The sequence below is a fragment of the Corticium candelabrum genome, chromosome 21 (genome assembly GCF_963422355.1).
Source record: "Corticium candelabrum chromosome 21, ooCorCand1.1, whole genome shotgun sequence".
Lineage (NCBI taxonomy): Eukaryota > Metazoa > Porifera > Homoscleromorpha > Homosclerophorida > Plakinidae > Corticium > Corticium candelabrum.
The window spans coordinates 4,518,568-4,532,753 of NC_085105.1; the positions used below are offsets into that span (position 1 = coordinate 4,518,568).

General features: G+C 43.6%; 2 protein-coding genes and 1 long non-coding RNA gene across 3 annotated transcripts; 1 reads left to right on the forward strand and 2 right to left on the reverse strand.

Moving 5' to 3' along the window:
- Window positions 1-4,678: 4,678 nt before the first annotated feature.
- On the forward strand, window positions 4,679-5,310 carry LOC134196196 (uncharacterized). The gene is made up of 2 exons (XM_062665272.1): window positions 4,679-5,040; window positions 5,094-5,310. Exons 1-2 carry the CDS (start codon window positions 4,679-4,681, stop codon window positions 5,308-5,310), a joined length of 579 nt encoding a protein of 192 aa, XP_062521256.1.
- Window positions 5,311-8,665: 3,355 nt separating this feature from the next.
- On the reverse strand, window positions 8,666-10,942 carry LOC134196197 (uncharacterized). Its single transcript, XM_062665273.1, has one exon. The coding sequence runs from the start codon at window positions 10,541-10,543 to the stop codon at window positions 8,666-8,668; it is 1,878 nt and encodes a 625-aa protein (XP_062521257.1). The 5' UTR covers window positions 10,544-10,942.
- A 2,037-nt stretch (window positions 10,943-12,979) lies between these two features.
- On the reverse strand, window positions 12,980-13,380 carry LOC134196144 (uncharacterized). The gene is made up of 3 exons (XR_009972493.1): window positions 13,260-13,380; window positions 13,129-13,197; window positions 12,980-13,061 (listed from the first exon to the last, which is right to left on the reverse strand). It is a non-coding gene; the product is annotated as an uncharacterized LOC134196144 (long non-coding RNA).
- Window positions 13,381-14,186: the final 806 nt, after the last annotated feature.

Here is a 14,186-nt window from a genome sequence, read left to right on the forward strand (position 1 = left end):
TTCTATCATTGGTATAGAGTCGACATTCTAAAAAACGCAGTCTCACTCCCTGGTGTATCGCTCCTGTTCCTACTTCGAGGCACCCACCAACAAAACAAAGAACCCAACCTCGTGGCTTCAAACGGGAGACATACGACATACTGAAGGGTGCAGTCGTAGGAGGGCCAAGTCTCGTCTTCACAAAGTATCACGAAGCTGGAGTTACACGCATTTGATCACACCAATACGACAATGCCCACCTCTGTCAAAAGATTCTGGGCTACGACGCCAACGGTCTATACCTTTCCACAATGGCCAAGCACATGCCCTGCAGACCAGGACTTGTTCGAGACTACAACAGCCCACAAGCCACCGCTCAAGCCCTTGCCTAAACCCTCGTCCAAAACCTTTGTCAAACCAATGATCAAACCACCAACAAGTGGTTCGGGTATGCAGAGGTCGACATCCGAGTCACTCCCATTCTCCGAGATAAGTTCGTGGAGATGTGCCCACTATTCAACAATCGAGAGGTGGACGAGGTCGACGTCCCCAAGAGATGATGGACTACCTACAACACACTGACAGGAAACGTGTCAGCACTAGGCAGCTGCTTGGCACCCTGTCTGCCAACAAGATCCTCCTATATGCTCCGCTACTCCAATGGTATATCGACAACGGTTTGGAGGTCACAGCCGTATACCGCACGATTGACTATGAATCCAAAAAGTCTTCGAGTTGTTCGTCGAGCAAGTTACAGCCGCAAGACGCAAAGAAAATGAGGAAAATTCCCAGGCCCTATTGGCGGATGTATTCAAACTGCTGGCACAGCGCAACTCATCGAAGCGCTGGAGCGTCAAACCAACGCCACCTACACCAAAGACAAAAATATCGTCGACCAAGCCACGAGAAGTGCGTGGTTTGATGCCAATAGATATGATGAGATTGGTGATGCCTACGAAATACACTTAAGAAAGCCACAGATCACCATCAGGAGAGCCTTCTAATTGGCCAACAGTCTATCAATTGGCCCAACTACGCTTGAGTTCTACTATAACTGCCTCGACAAGTACGCGTGGACCGTCGACTTCGACCTGATTCAGACAGAGACCTACAGAATGTAGAGTTGATCGAGATGAACACCGACAGTATGTACATGGCTCTATCTACAAAGACCCTAGACGAAGCGGTACATCCAGAGAGCTTCCAGAACCATTATCACGAATGGTTGTCCTGCAACAACTGGAGCAACCGCACACCCTGTCTCTTCAAACTAGACTTCGAAAGATCGCGAGCCATCGCCCTATGCAGCAAATGCTACTATGTAGACGATGAAGCGGGGCAGAGAAGTAAAGCTTTCGCTAAAGAATGAGCAAGAAGCACAGCGAAATCACCTTATGACTCTTCAAGGTCGAACCGAACATCTAAAAACAGAGGCTTCCGAATTGTGGACGGTTGCATGAATATTCAACTGCAAGACAAACTAAGTCTCAGAGCATACTATGTTAAACGCCGAGTCATGCCCAATGATATTCACACAGAACCCATATACAAAAATATCAAGCCAAAGATATTTGATATCCCCGACGAGCCATCCTCCACGCCCCATTTCATAAGATGGTGTTGGAGCCAGAGGGAAGGCATTATGTAATACTTTCTCTATATCAGAAACGGTCATAACGACCATCTTTCTGTGAGATAGCGACAGATGGATCAGCATATCATCGACCGCTTGGAGCAGTAGTTTGATGGAGAGTCAAACGATATCGACCCAACTCCAACAACTCTTTGGCGAGTTTATCGTTTATCTTTGAATACACAGACTCTAGAAACATCTCTAATCATTACTACCATCTGGAACATTCATCTGCCACGATCGAAGATAGCCCTCCCACACCCACGCGGCAGGTCTCCAAACCAACGGGTGCACATTCTCATATATGGGAACCAGTATTTTAGCCATGACTGGTATACTATGTATACTGTTATACTGAGGTCTCATGCACGACTCCAGCGACAGTGTCATATGACGGCGGGATAGCTTGCCTCATATCCGAGCAAGGTCCTGAAAAGGTAATCTTGAATCTTATATAATAATTTTCTACTTAGTTTATATCGAATGGTAGGACACATATCGGTGACAAGGTTATCCAATCAGTTGAATTCGAAGAGCAGAATATCGTCGTAAAACTCTTTTCCTCAAAGACATCCCCTCAATGTGTTCAACTTTTTCTGATAGCTGGTGTAAACAAATGGACACGTCTTCACCTCCATGAGATAACTCTTATTCATGGTCATTGCGTGTAGAATCACACCAATGGGATTCACACAAACACCCACCACGGTACCCACAGCCCACAGCACAGCCGCGGTCATATGGAGCGCCAAGTCTTTGTGTTTGAAGGATGTAAACAATTCCTATAACACCAACATCGGTGGTGGTAGGTGAGGTACAGCTGGGTGAGCATACGGATGTCACTCTCCGACAGATCACCGTCGATGTGATTGAAGTTGATTGCTGGAATCTTTTACATATATATATATATATATATATATATATATATATATATGAGGTTACATCTTCCTTATTAAAACTTCACGATTTCCTCAACCCTGCCACCATCTCTACAGCAGTCACACGTCCCTCAAGAGTCTTCACCTTACTACCAGGTGATTTATACTCTCCCATCATGAAGTTTACATCACTACCAAGCTTACGCACGGTGTCATTAAACACCCCAAAGCTCGCCAAAATTCGGCGAGCGAGCTTTGGTTGCTCGCTCAAGCCAGAGTATTCTGACTGACTGCTTTCAGAAATTTATCGATATTCTGATGGTTATCTTCCATTGTAGACAATCTCGTTGTAACTGAGTCCAATTCCTCCAAAAATTTATCAATATTCTGATGGTCACCCGTTATCAACTGTTTATTTTCTCTTGCAAACTCGGCCCCCTCTAAATCAGACGCAGCGTTTAACAACTTGACGTCTCCAATGATTCGCAGCAAGTCGTGGAGCTCCCTGTTCGTTCCAAACTTGTTTACTGACATTATATAGTCACTATATATATATATAGATTATATAAAATAGATCTCAGCAATTTCGATGACGAACATCGAGGTACACCGAGAGACAATTGGCCTTTCCTACTCCCCGATTTTCATTATATCATGGTTGGACCGGCGGAATGAGGAAAGACAACATTGCTGTGTAATATGTTGACGAGGACGACGATTTGATCATCTATACTATCAATCCCGATCCAGAAAAATATCAATTGTTACAGTACTACGATTTCTTGGAGACCGAGGGGGCGGGGTGGGTAGAACATTCCAAATACTCACACCGGAAGAGGTGACACCCATCGAGGAACTAGACGGTGATACGGGCAAGCTGGTAGTCTTTGACAAACTCAAAACAGACAGCAGGCATATGAAACTCATCAAGGAGTACCTTTTACTGTCTAGAAACCGCAATTGTAATTGTATCTACCTCACTCACAGCTACTACGACGTTCCTAAATACATCCGTCGAAATACCAAAGCCTTCTGTCTCTTCCATGGTCCGGAAAACAAGGATATTCGACAGACAGCAGACGATCACAGCAACGGCATAAACAATAAAGAGTTTGCCGATATCTATAGGAAGGCATCCTGCGAACCCTACTCATTCATGCTTCTCGACAAGACGAGCAATCATATACCCGAGATGTATCGTTGTGGATTCGATAAATTCTATCTCTAATTTCATAAATGTTCGGTGATCTAAATTTTCGGTAAAATTAGATTGCCGCTTTATGGCATATATTAATTTTCGGCGTAAGGTGGTTTGCAGGAACCTTCCCATACTAAATAAAGTACTAGACGCATATCATATCATTCGGCGCATGCTAAACTACTATACGTAAGTAGCCTCGCGTAGTCAGCCCCTCCCCATTTTTGATTAGCGCGACATGCGGTGTGTAAGTTCGAATTCTTGGTTTTAGGTGTCAAAGTCCCATGATACTTATATTGCGCTCTGAAGCCAGCTCAGTTCAAAGCGTTTGTACTACTAGTACATCAAGGTACGTGGTGAATAAGCACAGATATCTTATACAGTATGTCGGCATTACTCACTTGGTTCGGCAAAACAATCCTTCCCTGCAAGGTCACTTTTAAGAACCAAAAGTTCTGGGCTTGCCCAATCCAAATCAGGACAAAACTCACGACGATGGTGCTGTCTGTGCTGCTGTGAACAGCGAGATTGAGAAAGATTTGATATGAAATCAGTCTGAAAAGAGGAAGCGTAGATCTTACCATCGGTATTCACCTGACTACGAGCGAAGATTGCCCGTTATGCCAATGAGCACGGATTGAAGGCAGCGACCAAGCACTTCGCAGTTGAATTGGGTCATGAGATTAGACATTCGACGTTTCAACGAATGCAGAATCAATTCAATCAAGAACTGACGAAGGTTGTCGATCCGGCGAAAATCTTTGCTCTACCGCATTGCTGCGTGGCCGCACGCTAATGCTTGGCAAAGGACTTGACGGCATGATACGTTGACACCTCTTAGTCATCCGCTCGTCAAAAGGCATTGCCAATCGCAGAATTACGTTGGCAACGACGTTGGGCATAGTTCACGCACGGAAGCCCTCTCTTTTGGTCGAAAACTGAGGTGTTGTTCATCTCAACAAGTTTTGGGCAAACTCCATTCTGAGAAGAATGCATTTCTGCAAGAGAAGGGGAACCAAGGCCGCCAAAAAGTTACCAGACGATTTTCAGACGTTGAAAGCCAAGTACTTCAAGCGAACCGCTGCTAAGGTGAAACAATTTAACATTCATCCGCAGCTCATTATCAACAATGATGAAACTGGTGTCCCTATTGTGCCAGTGTCGCAGTGGACTCTTGAAGAAACAGGCTCAACATCTGTTCCCATTACTGGCCTAGATGACAAAAAAATCACTGTTCTTCTGCTCTGTACTGTATGTGAAGATTTGCTTAACCCTCAACTCTTATATCAAGGCACAACAGAACGCTGCCATCCTCCACGATATGTGAACTTTCCGGAAGGCTGGGACATCTGGCATTCTTCGTCACATTGGTCTTCCCACGACTGTTAGAAGATACGTCTTGAAGGTTTTTGAAACCATGGGTCACAGCAGTGAAAGAAAAGCCCAAACTCCCTCAAGTTCAACGTAGTTTAGTGATGCTAGATGTTTACAAGGCACACCGTACAGCAAATGTTCAGGATGAGTTTAGAGAAACTAGTTTTGAGTTGGAGTATGTACCAGGTAACTGCACCAGTGAGCTCCAGCCCCTCGACCTCGGTGTCAACGGGCTAAGGATCAGTTGAAGGACGTGTTTACCAACTGATATGAAAACCTTGTTGCATCTGGTATTCAAGAGTTTCGTGATACTAACACAAGTCAAGCAGAGGCTGCAGTTCAACCAGATCTCCGTTTATGAAATCTGAAACCAATCCATGCAAGAGGGATGATTGACGTGATTGCTACGTTGAAAACATCATTAGCACACGTTTGTCAAGGATGGGAGGCCGCCGGCATACTTGCAGCCCTGCAAAGATGTTAAAGGATCCTACACAACCTAATAACCATGAGCATTACAGCATACAGAAACGGCTACTAAACTTGCACCTGCTGCGTCAAGTAAAATCCAACAAGTTTCAAAACAAAATACCTGTCCATGAACATTATCTGTCAAGGGAGCTTTTCCAACAACAAATTGATGGTCGACAAGGCAGTAATGCACGTACGGTAATATCATGCCTGGTAGCTAAGGAAGTGCTCTCTGCTAATGTGGACTTGCCTAGGTATGATCACGAGCTAGCATCCCAACCTGTGGCTAACCAATATTTTGACATAATTCGCCCGGGGATGTATTTATATGATCTTCATGCAGCGCCTCTTGGCAATCCCTTCCTCAGAACATTTGATGCGTTGAAGTTGTGCCCTTGTCTGCAACTAACTTGTACTACCAGCAGTGAGAGCTGCCTCACAAAGGCGTCTCAATTGTTGACAAGTAGGCGACAGAAGTACTTGAATACCACTGCTTCTGTTTTCGTTGCAAAAGGGAGATCAGTGGCACTGGTTGTCACCGAGAACGCAACAGTTGTGATCTTTGACAATCACTCGCACGGCCAGAAAGGTGCTCTCATTGCAGTTTCACTGGAATTGCACCTGCAATTCGCTTTCTGTGCAATCGTCTCGACGGAGGCATAGACAATAGGAGAGAAGCTGATGTTTCCTTTCTAGAGAAAGTGCAAGAAGTCGTAATGTAGTAGCAATTTCACAATATTATTTGTTTGGTCAAAGTGCTGACAGTTACCCAGTTTTTGGCAAACATATGAATGTACTTACAGTACATATGCTAATAGAACTAGTAACGTCTGCTTTGAATGTTTCAGAAGAAACTGATTCAACAGTTGAATAGGCATTAAACTTGGGTGGACATTTAATTTGGGCATGGCAGACCCTTCGCCGAAATTGACGAAACTAAATGTATGCCGAACATTTACGAAATTGGAGTACCACAATAACTAGTTGCTGTTACGGTAACTCTGTTACCATACAATTTTAATGTAACCTATAGTATACTATGGCATTTGCGCAATTGAAGAGCAAAAAGATCCTAGAGCGTTGATCGATAAATTTCTCAACAATAGGGAGATTCTCAAAAAGTGCATCATCGATGAGAAAAATCGGCAAGCAGTGTTTCCAGGAAGATGTGGCTCAACCCTTGCACCAACCCATCAAACCAGAGTTGGATAAACAGCAAGATAATCTGATAGAGAGATTACAAGCGCGTCAAGATGCTTTGACACTCACACAGGCCGACATCGTCAAGGCCATCAGGACCATTTCGGGTGCTCCAACATTACCAGCACCGGCAGTGCTACCAGCCATGGCAGAGGCAACCGCATTTCCAGCCATAGCCAAGGCAGCCACGTCACCTAAAGCCACTCCGAAGAATTTAGAGACATCAACATCACCAATGCAATTTCTGAAAACCATGGAGGCATCCATGCCACCCACACCAACAACACCCGAGGCAGGGCCAATAGTAGAGACGCCCGTGGATATGAGAATAGCAAAAAAATTGACCTACCTTCACCTGATAAATTAAAGAAATTGCCTAATAGTGCTGTCGCTGCATATAAAAATCAGATTACTACTTAGTTGCAAAGGCGAGGTGGTAGAAAGACATCAAGGGCTTGCAAGGTTATTTGCATCATGTAGAGACAATCCATCAATGGACAGCACCCAAGGGTAAGAAAGGCAAAAGACACCCCAAAACAACCCTACAAACTCACAACCGACTCCACCTTTGGTGACCTGTACATCGATCCTATGCAAATGAAAAACATAAGACTCGAAGACTACAAGGGTGATGAGAAGGTCATATCAAGAAAGATAGACGCAGACCTGTTGGAGTTGTTGACTAAACGATTCAAAGCAAACAAGGCGAACAATGGTGGAGCCCTCAAGGCCTGCAACAAACTGGTCGAAATGTCTGGCCTTCCTGTCAACAAATGATCCAAGAAGTACCGGACGCAAGTCCCCGAAATCAAAAATATTACAAGTCCTCAGATGAGCTCCGTCGTCGCTTGGAAGTGCTCATAACTAGCAAAAAAGCCGGTAGCAAGAGTTTCGCTCTCTACAAAGAGATCGTTGAGATCCTAGATAGGTTATTGGTGGATGTTATTATCTCCAGAAAAGAATACAAAAAGATTCACGATGATTTTATCTAATTCTCTATATAGTGACATGGGTGAGACGGTTCTAGTATTAGACAGCGTGGCGGCCACTGAAGTTTGAGGTTCTGATTTTACCATAGAACTACACCCACCTCTTCTCCTCGGCAAGAGTGTCAATTATAAATTGGCATTGATCTCCAGTGATATATGGTACTCGTAGTACAATATCAAGGCTAAAAACAATCTGTTCAGGCACCACCACAACGGTACAGATTGGGGAAGTCATCATAACATGAAGTGCGTATAACATCACCCATTTGGACTTAGAAATCAAACGACTGATGAAATTGAAAGGTAATGATGGTAATAAGATTACCATACATCCCAATTACAATACCCCGAAATCGCGAGTTATCATTGGCAGTCGTCAAAAGTCGGTTTCACACTCGAGCGCGGATTGCACGATCTACTTGGATTCGACAGCACAACCCTCGATGAAAGAACACACGACAGCAACAGACAAGTCAACGTCACCAATATCCACTCGATATTGATACGATGCTCTCTTGCATCCTCTATCTACATCAACGGTAGTCCCAGCGATGTCATCTACAGCTTCTCTCCCGACATACCACAGGGATCTCTCCTTTTCATCACACCGAGCAATTTTATCTACAGCCAAATGGGTAAAACAGAGACATTCTCCCACATTAACATACGTGTGACCGACCAGGATGGTAGACTCATCAATTTCAATGGCAAGAGAACAACGTTCTTACTACACATCAAAACTATGTAACCTATAGGTACAGTGACAACCATGTTGTACAGTCACAATCAGTTGCATGGTAAGAAAATGATTGGGAGATTTTTCCTGGGAAACCTGTGGGATGTTGCCAAAGGTGTTGTGAAATCGGGATCCAAGATGTTTCTGAACAAAGGCAAGGATTTACTCAAATTAGGGACCCAAGAGACTCTTACCGCAGAAAACACTTTAGCCATTAAAGGTAAAGATTTGGCTATATCCAAGGCGACAGATCTCGTGACTAAGGGTAAAGACTTGGCTGTCAAGAAGGCTCAGGACCTGACACAAAAGGGGCTCGCCAACTTTCAGAAGCTCTGAAAGCCCAGCACAATCGTAGTGATACCACCGCCAACAGTGTTCACAACCCACCCAATCTTCTTGCCTCTCATTGCTGTCGTTGTCGAACAATCCTCCGCATCCCTGGCACTTGTTTTCATCTCTTTCTTCTGTTACTGCAGTTTTTCGTTTGCCTTGGCGTGCAGGTTGCTTTCCTTTTTTTGCTTTTGCCAGTCTTTGCTGTTTTCTTTCATCTTGTGCTTTTATTCTAGAGTACGCCTCATGACTTGTTATGACTTCTCCATAGTATGCCAAGTCTACACGAGCAGATGGCTTTGGCCGTGGTGGTGGAATAGGCGTTCTTGTTTTCTGGAACAACTTGGAGAAGTGGTGTCTAAGCTGAAGTTTGATTGCAGGAGTGGTAGCTGCTGTCGGAGAACGAGGGCTCTTGCATGGTGTTCGTGTAGTAACAGCATCTGCTGGACTAATTTTTGCTTGAGGAATGGCTGCAGCTGATGGCTTTGGATATAAACCAGCTCCTCGAAATGCACCTTGAAATTGGTGTGGTTTCATGGATGTGTCTGTCAGCTGTTTTAGTAATTTGGGAAAAATTGTTTTACGGACACCTTGTCCCCTTGTTCTTCGTTTATAGTCGGTCAGAATTTTCTGCCAATTTTTCTTCATGGGAGCAAACACGCCTACATCCAGAGGTTGTAATGCGTGCGTGGTATTTGGAGGCAGGGTTACGAGAATGATGTTGTATTTTCTTGCCACATTGATGACATCCAAGTTGATGTGTGAATAGTGTCCATCGAAAAACAAGATCACGCTGGGGCTAGTATCATCTGTGAAGTCTGAGTCATCACTACGGTCACTGACAAGACTTGGTTCTGTTGTCGTCAGTGTAGTAGATGGCTCTTCATTTTCTGCAATCAGTTTCATCTTCTTGAGCACTGGTATGAAGCCTTTTACAAACCAGCTGTAAAAGTTTTGTTTTTCCATCCACCCGCTGGCTGATACTCCATACATTGCTTCAGTAGGGCCACTAAGGGTCCAGGTATGATGCAAGTGCTGAGCTTTATATAGAATATAGGGAGGGATTTTGTCTCCATTGGCATTTCCACCCCAATGGACAGTAATGTATTCACGTCCACTCCCTGCCATGGTCTCATATACAGACTTAGTTCCTCTCCTAGCTAGGACCATTCTAGATGAGGAGGCTGTAGCAAAAGCGGTTTCATCGCAGTTCCAAATTCTTTTGGACAGCTCTCTCTTACTCAGTTTAAACAACCCAGCCTTCCTGTAGATCTTCTCGACAAATTCCATCCAACCCTCAATTCTCTCTTTGGTCAATGCCTTAGCACGTTTCTTTGACAGATGTTGTGGTTTCCTTTGACTCAGTGCACTCTTCCATCGCTTAAAGAAGCCAACAAACCAGTCAGGACCAGGTAAATCATCAGGAAAAGGATTTTCTCTAGCATTTGCTCTAAGGTAATCTGAGATGACGTTGCTGAGACTTGATCTATCAAGGGGAAACCCCATCTCTTGCAGCACAATGCAACATTGCACTATTTCTCTCTCTTCCTGGTAAGTCAAGACTGTTGGCCGTCCACCGTATCGCGTTTTACTGACTCCCTTGTGATGATCGCGAAGGGTTGAGTAGGGAATGCCGTACACAGCTGCCGTCTTCCTTATGCTGTCCTGGTTTTCAGCAAGATCTTGCAGTGCCTTTCTCAGGGCTTCGTCAGAGAACTTGTTCTTAATTCCTTTAGGTTGATAATGTCGTACCATTATTGCAAAGTAAACGAATAAAGCAGATCAGAACGCAAGCGAAGTAAGTCTACGACTGTGACAATGTGATCGAATTTTGGACTCTAAAGGAAGGGCAACGGTGCGTTTTGTCTGCATCAACGTATTTAGTGGTAGAGTGGGTTGCACAAAATAGCATTTAGTCTTTTGGATTGTCTCTAACAAGAAAGTTTTTGGACCGCAAGTTCCGCTACCTAGGTCGTTCTCACAACAAACAAGCCGTTTGAGACACAACGGCAAGGACTTAGTGGTTATGTCACTGCCTGCTAAAACCACGAAGGGTCGTCTACTTACGTGCTGTAATGGGAAAGGCGTACGGTTTTCTCATCAACAACGCTGAGCGGTTTACTGTCACGTGATCGGAGTTACCCCGTGATCGGAGTTACCCCGTATTACCTTAGCTCTAGGCAAATTCAACATCGAGAATTTGTCAGTGTGGATGCCTAAGGTTCGACCATCGCTCTCCGTGCAAACGCAATTGGAGGCGTTGATGTTGACCGGCGTGCGGCGTAGTCTCTACTTTGAGCAAAAGAGTGTATAGAGCTCAGTTTGGAGCTACCAAATTGAGTCCCACTTGAATGGTCACCAGCGTTGTTAACGAGCAATTAAATTATCTCGACACGCCTTGGTCGCGTTTACGTCCATCGAGCGGGATGAGGGATGAGACTCAGAAACAGAAAATGAACAACCAGATCTTCGACAATGCTCTGCTGACACGATTGAGCGTGCGCGTCAACAGCAGACAGTACCTAGACAGGAAGATCGAAACAAACTTTGCCGAACGCTCTGAAAATTACTCGAGGACGTACACATTATTGCAGGAAGCGGTCAAGAAGTATTCAGACACGGATTCTGGTAGCCAAATGTCTGTCAAAGACTTCGCAGCACTCTACCCGATCATACATGTCGACGTGTCCAAGCACAGAGAAAGGGTGAAGATGGGCACAACCGACCTCGAATACGATAGCAGTTGGCAAAAAATTTCAACAAATTAGCAGACCCAACTGCCGATGGTCCTTATCACGTCTACTGTGTGGCATTGAGTGATCGATACATAGCGTTGGAGGCGGTGAGCGGTAAGATGAACGTAATCGTTTAGTGTAATACAGATACGAGTTACGTCAGTTTGGGTTCACTCTGACGGATAGTCAGAAAAAAGCGTTACGAAGTGCCCTTCAGTAGCACACGGGCTACACCCTACGATTATCTCACTGCCATTATCAGAAACAAGATCACAAAGACAAAGGCCCAGAAACGGAACATTGATTTGAAACTCTCCACGTCACATATCGCTAAAATGGTGGATCGATCGGCTCGATATTGGCTAAATATATACCTAAAATTCTCAAATTTGCCCCGCAGTGCTCGGTACACTAGGATTGTTACTCTTGTGGTAAAAGAAAGCCCAATTAGACAAATGGCTAGTCTAAGTATGTAAACGTGTAGGCTAGCATACACGTCTGTATATTTGTACACCGGCTATTTGTCTAATAGGGTGCAATTCGGTAAAAACTAGTAAGCTTGTATGGCTTACAGGGTTTAAAGAAAGGAAATACTCACAAAAGTTTCCAAATATATTTTGAGCCCTTTCTCGGCGATCCGCTAGTGTGTCTATAGCGTCACACATTTCCATCTGATCTGGCGACGCATTTTAATTAACAGATTTGCATACATGAAGAGGATGAATGCGAATCTTTATAACGAGTAAAATGTAGCGGTGGGTCAGATAGTAAAAACTTTGACGCCGGGTTCCCTACTTTTGCAGAATGTTGAATCATTGGCGACGACCACGACCGCCGCTGCGACGATGGCAAAGACGAAAACGCGGGCAACAAAGACAAAGTCGAATCGAAAACGGAGACCAAGATGGAAACAGAAAACAATACCCGATAATGGCAAGTTAGCAAGGTTTTTCTTGTTACAACATTTGTGATAAGCTTATTTAAATAGAAACATTGCGGGGTAGCTAAACGCGTAAACTATGACAGTGACGAAGAAAGTTGTTTACGAGGGGAGGGAGACTGTGCCGTGGATGTCATCATGAGTAAGCAAAACTACATCGCTTGCCAGACTGTAAACAGATTATCAAAAGTCACTGGCACAGAAAAATTCAATTCCTACACTGAGCGAGGGGGATTTAGCCCCATATTCCCCCCCCCCCCCCCCGCTTCCTGAGCCGATGTATTTCGTTGACTATTCTTACATAAAGAGTTTTCCGTACTCTGTGACATCAGATAATAATCCGTTTTCGTCCAAGCAGATTCGAATCCGTGTATAAGTAAAATAATCAACATTCCGTTAATTTGCCTCTCTATCCGTCCAGTCTAAAGCACTACAGATTGCGACACTTAGATTTTGTATTTATGCCAAAATACAACAATAAAGGGCGTAACTGCAAGGGTCAGGCATTCAACTGTCTAAAAGTACCTTGACGTCGGTACTGTGGCAATGCATCGTTGCTTTAGTGTTAGAACTGACCACTGGCGACGTAAAATTTGATCTGGAAATGAAAACTGTATTGTTAAAACGGAAATATTACTTAAATTAGGTTAAAGTTCGATGACCACCTTGAGTTTCGTTCAATTTCCTCGGTACTAGAACCATTGTCTTTCAATAACGCATCTTCTCCTTTTCTTCTTGAATCATTCAAAGTTGACTAAAAATTTAATGTACATTTCTTATTATTATCAAATTTTACCTCGTGTCGCTTATATGGTGTTCGCTGAAAGTTTGATCGCCCAATGTTCTTTCAACCACTAACCTGTTTTCGGTTACGTTGGATGCGAACGACGTGTTACTTGAGCGATTCTCATTAGTCTGCAACAAGCAATTATATAAGCATTAATTGATTAATTAATGTGATAAAAAACTACGTTTTGATTAAAGTACAAATGCTGCCAACAATACAAAGTATATTTTACTTGTTTGAAATATCTAATTTAAGACAAGAGTTAATAGGAGCCCTCTTGCCTGTTCTATTTTAAAACGTTAATAGCAATGTTAGAATTTCACGGCTATACCAAATCAATCTCACGTCATAAAAGCCACTTTCTCAAGTAAGGAAAGAGGAAAGGAGAAGATGGTAAGAAGAAAATCTGGAGAGCAAGGGAAGAGAGAAGACACAAAAGAAAAAACCAAAAAGGAAATGGGAAAATGGGAGAGCGAGGAAACCGGAGCAGAAAAAAGGAACGACAGAGATGCTAAGAGGAAAGCAAAAGCAAGAACAAAAAACTGAAAGCAGAAAATACAAAAGGGGAGAAATCAAAACTAAAATAAATAGAATGGAGTAAATATGGAAAAAAAAGAAAATGAGAGAGAGAAAAGAGGAAAAGAGGGGGAATGGTGGGAGAAAAAGTAGAAAGAGAAAAAGGAGAGAGAAAGAAAAGACCAAAAGAAGAAAAAGAGAAAGTGAGAAAGTACAAAGAAAAGTACGAAGATCACAGAAAGAGAAAGAGACGGATTGAGAAACAGTGAAGAGAGAAAGATCAGTGAGAAAGAGGAAATAGAGTGTCGGGAGAGAGAAAGAGAGAAAGAGAGAAAGAAAGACAGAAAGAAAGAGAGAAAGAAAGAGAGAAAGAGAGAAAGAAAGGAAGAGAGAAAGAGAGGAAGAGATATGGAGTTTGGG

Excerpts from the sequence above, each read along its gene's own strand:
- LOC134196196 (XM_062665272.1), top strand. The coding sequence starts at position 4,679 with ATGCATTTCTGCAAGAGAAGGGGAACCAAGGCCGCCAAAAAGTTACCA. Across the intron at positions 5,041-5,093 it reads CCGGAAGGCTGGGACATCTG|GTTTTTGAAACCATGGGTCA; the intron begins GCATTCTTCGTC and ends TACGTCTTGAAG.
- LOC134196197 (XM_062665273.1), bottom strand. The coding sequence starts at position 10,543 with ATGGTACGACATTATCAACCTAAAGGAATTAAGAACAAGTTCTCTGAC.